This window comes from Pseudonaja textilis, chromosome 16 (assembly GCF_049901715.1).
Source record: "Pseudonaja textilis isolate UNSWEBS1 chromosome 16, rPseTex1.2, whole genome shotgun sequence".
In the NCBI taxonomy this organism is placed as follows: Eukaryota; Metazoa; Chordata; class Lepidosauria; order Squamata; family Elapidae; genus Pseudonaja; species Pseudonaja textilis.
The window spans coordinates 2522953-2526735 of NC_142005.1; the positions used below are offsets into that span (position 1 = coordinate 2522953).

The 3783-nt window shown below is 58.8% G+C and overlaps 1 protein-coding gene across 1 annotated transcript; it reads right to left on the reverse strand.

The window, feature by feature from the left end:
• Positions 1-999: 999 nt before the first annotated feature.
• BGLAP (bone gamma-carboxyglutamate protein) lies at positions 1000-3504 on the reverse strand. The gene is made up of 4 exons (XM_026717726.2): positions 3378-3504; positions 3129-3173; positions 2548-2608; positions 1000-1254 (listed from the first exon to the last, which is right to left on the reverse strand). The coding sequence occupies exons 1-4, from the start codon at positions 3436-3438 to the stop codon at positions 1113-1115; spliced, it is 309 nt and encodes a 102-aa protein (XP_026573511.2). The 5' UTR covers positions 3439-3504; the 3' UTR covers positions 1000-1112.
• Between the last annotated feature and the right edge of the window lie 279 nt (positions 3505-3783).

Genomic DNA, 3783 nt, shown 5'->3' on the forward strand with positions numbered 1-3783 from the left:
AGCACCGTGATGGCCCTGGCGGATCTGAAGGAGGTGGTGTGGGTCAGAGGGGCAGGGAGAGGGCTGAGCCATAGGGTGGATGCAGGCCTGGGTCGGCTTAATGGCTGACAACAAACGACAGTGTCAGGATTCCAGCAATCGTCCCAATTAAATCATGATTCTTGAGCCAAACTTCAAAAAACTGAGTTGAAAGGAGGCATTTGACATTTCTTTGGGGAGGGGGCATTTAGGCTTGTAGGTCTCAGAGGTCTTCATGCTTTCTGTTGTGGCCCACCAGTGTCCAGTGGCGCTGGCGGCAGACTTGGACAGTGAGGAGGTTGGGGAGGAACATGGGCCAGTCCTGGAGTCTGGGGAAGGCTCTGATGAGGGGGCCAGGGCCATCTGACATTATCAGCTGAGATCAGTGGGGAAGAAGAACAGCTGGAGCCTGTTCCCAGGGTGCGCATGCACAGAGCTGCCAGGAGAGGGGAACAGTTAAGGAACAAGGGTCGACTTGGGAGTAAAAGCAAAGGTGGACGATGAATGGCCCCTTCCATTGGAAATAAAGAGGAGCGAAAGGGGAGGGGTGTTTGCAGGAGACAATTAGTTTGTTTAATTAGCGTGAAGATTTGTTCGTGACTCTCAGAGACTCCTTGCCAAGTATTTTCTTGTACAGCATTGCGTTTGGAAGCTATCGGCCTGGCAACTCTCCAAGCCTGATAAGGTCTGTGGTTGCAATTCGCCCTTGAAAGACCGTTTGCCGGGACTTTGCTGGATGTGAATGGGAGGGATCCATATTGATAAGCAGGGGGGTTTTGTTGGGGCAAGTCTGCTTCATGATTTGGTGAACCCCAAGTTTCCTCATTTGGGGTGGCTGTAAAGGGCAGAAAGGAACCCCCCTCATGTAGGGGGCCATTGGGTGACACCCCCCTCTCCAACACAGTCAAGTCCGTCTGCTCCATCCCGTGAAATAACCTGCAGCGATTCCAGGTTCGTTTCTTTTCCTTTATTTATTTTTTTCTAGAATATAAAACTACACATTTCCCCAAGCGTCATACAGAGAGAAGGGGAGGGGGGGTCCTTTGCCCCAGTCCTGGAGGTGGGAGGGGGGGGGCTGCAGAAACGCTGGCGAGCTAGACGGGCCCGTAGAACTGCCGATAAGCCTCCTGGAAGCCGATGTGGTCGGCCAACTCATCGCAGGCGGGGCTGAGCTCACAGACCTCCCGCTGGGCCTCAAGGGGGTTCACGGCCACTTGGGGGGCAGCCCCATAGCCACTGCGGAGGAAGCAACAGGGAGAGGGTGATTGGGGGAGGCCACGAGGGCGGGGGAGGGGCTTTCGCTGGGACGGGGCTTGGTCACTCTGCGGTGGAAGGCAGGGAGGCAAGGAAGCGAGTGGGGGGGGTGCCCAGGGGAGACGGAGGGCTTGGCACCTACCGGTGAACATCTCCTCTGCAGCCTCCCCCTCTCTCTCTTCCTCTCTCTCTTCTCTTCTCTTCTCTCTCTTTCTTCCTCCCCCTCTCTTCCTCTCTCTCTTTCTTCCTCTCTCTCTCTCTCTCTCTCTCTCTTCCTCTCTCTCTCTCTCTCTCTTCTCTCTCTCTCCCTCTCTCTCTTTCTTCTCTCTCTCTCTCTTCCTCTCTCTCTCTCTTCCTCTCTCTCCCTCTCTCTCTCTCTTCCTCTCTCTCCCTCTTCCTCTCTCTCTCTTCTTCTCTCTCTCTCTCTTTCTTCCTCTCTCTCTCTTCCTCTCTCTCTCCCTCTCTCTTCCTCTCTCTCTCTGATGATAGATGATAGACAGATAGATGGATGGATGGATGGGTGGATGGATGGATAGATAGATAAGAGAGAGAAAGAGATGAGAGATAGATAGATAGATAGATAGATAGATAGATAGATAGATAGATAGATAGATAGATAGATAGATAGATAGATGGATGGATGGAGGGTGAGAAGATAGATGGCTACGATAGATAGATCAGCTTTCCTCCCAGAGTTGTGGCTGCTCTGTCACTGGAGGTTTTTAAGAAGAGACTGCATAGCTATTTGTCCAAAGTGGAATAGGGCCTCCTGCTTGAGCAGGGGGTTGGACTAGATGACCTCCAAGGTCCCTTCCAACTGTTCTATTCTCTCTCTCCTGCCCCCCCCCGCCAAAACCAGCCTCTGCCTCCCCTGGATTTTCTCCTAGAGCAAAGGGCTCCCGTTTCTTGCCCTGGGTAAGGGGGAGATTTCTCTCCATTTTGAGGCCCCAGCCCCATTTCTTGAACCCGGCTGCTTCTAGAATCTCAGCCAGAGCTTCTTGCAAACGAGAGTCTGGCTTTTAACCAGGATTCCTTCTGGGCAGCAGGCTAGGCTAGATGGCCTCAAAGGGTCCTTCCGCTCAAGGTTTCTGACGCCCCCACCCAAACCCCCAAATTGGGGCTTCTCGCAGCAATGTGGAAGTGCCCATGGAGTCCAATTGCAAGGGGGCGGTGGGGGGTGGTGGTCTGGGAATTGAGGGGGGTTGCAGACTGAATCCCCCTGGGAAATTGAGGGAGGGGAGAGGGTGGGTCAGCCGGCCGGCCCCTTTCCCGTACCTGTTGTAGTTCCTCTTCTGTCGCTTCACGATTTCAGCCCCCTCTCGCTTGGAGACAAAAGCTGCAGGGAAGGAGCGGGGTGTTTAGGACAGGGGAGGAAGGGGGGCAACTGGGAAACCCTTTGCTTCCAACTGGGAGGCTTTTGTCCGGTTCTAGTCCTCATGGGGTCCGCAGAAGGAAGAGGCGGCCGGCTTCTTCTTAAACCCTCCCTGCAGAGAGCGGGGCAAGAAAAGGGCACCCAGCCCACTCCCCACCCGAGCCAGGTGAGGGGGCATCACCGCTCCTGTCCCGTCCCCCCTCCCCTCTCTCTCGCGCTTCAAGCCCGGGCCAAAGGGCGCCGCCCCCGACTTGCAGGGCAGGGGCTGGGTGAGGGGGGGTCTCTGCCTGGCATGGCTCCATGTAGAGGAGAACCCCCCCCCCTCCGCCCTCCAAGGGGGCAGCGCCAGAGGGGCGCCCGGAATCTGCAAAGGCTGAAGGTGCCGGCAGGTGCCCGGAGGCGCCTCAAGGCTGCTCCCCTTCTGGGCCGGGGGGTGGGGGGGGACCGGGGTGGGGGGGTCGTAAGGGAAGGTGCTCCGACTCACCTCCCGACTTGGGCGGCCCGTCGGCCCTCCGGGCGTGCTCGACCTCTGCAAAAGAGGAGGGGGGAGGTCGGCTCAGCGAGGAGGCAGCCTTGTCCGGGGGGGGGCTCGCTGGGTTTGGGGAAGGGGAGCCCGAGGGGGGGCAAGGAGGGAAGGGCGCTGCCGGCGGGAGAAGCCCCTCTCCTCCTGCCCGCCCTCCCCAAGCGGCTCTCCTCGTCCCGGGGCCCCCGGGGAGACCCTCGCCCCCTTTACCTGGCCGGGCGAGGCCGAGCGCGGCCAGGGCGCAGAGAGCGGCCAGCAGAAGGACGTTCATGGCGAGGTCTGGGATGCTCCGGGCGGGTCTCTGGCCTCGGCTGCCCGGCGCCCCCTTTATCCTCGCCCGGCCTCCGGGGGCGTTGCGGGAAAGCTGCCAGGCTCCGGGGCCGGGGGAGGCGGGGAAAGGCGGGAGCCCCGCCAAGCGCGGAGTTTTGGGGGCGGGGGGCGGCGGCTCTGGCGGAGCTCCGAGCCCTTGGTGGGGGTGGGGAGGAGAGCCTCCTCCCAGGTGGGGCGTAAGGGGAGGCGAACAAGTTGAGGGAGTTTTCTTTGGAGGGAAACGCAGAGGTCAGCTTGGAAGTCGTCTGGGCTCCTTCCAGACTCGTCCTAAAAAGTTGCAAAAGTG

Coding starts and splice junctions, on each gene's coding strand:
- BGLAP (XM_026717726.2), bottom strand. CDS start 3,438: ATGAACGTCCTTCTGCTGGCCGCTCTCTGCGCCCTGGCCGCGCTCGGC. Junction 2,609..3,128: donor CGGGCCGCCCAAGTCGGGAG/GTGAGTCGGAGC, acceptor CCTTCCCTGCAG/CTTTTGTCTCCAAGCGAGAG. Junction 1,255..2,547: donor CAGAAGAGGAACTACAACAG/GTACGGGAAAGG, acceptor CTTCCTCCGCAG/TGGCTATGGGGCTGCCCCCC.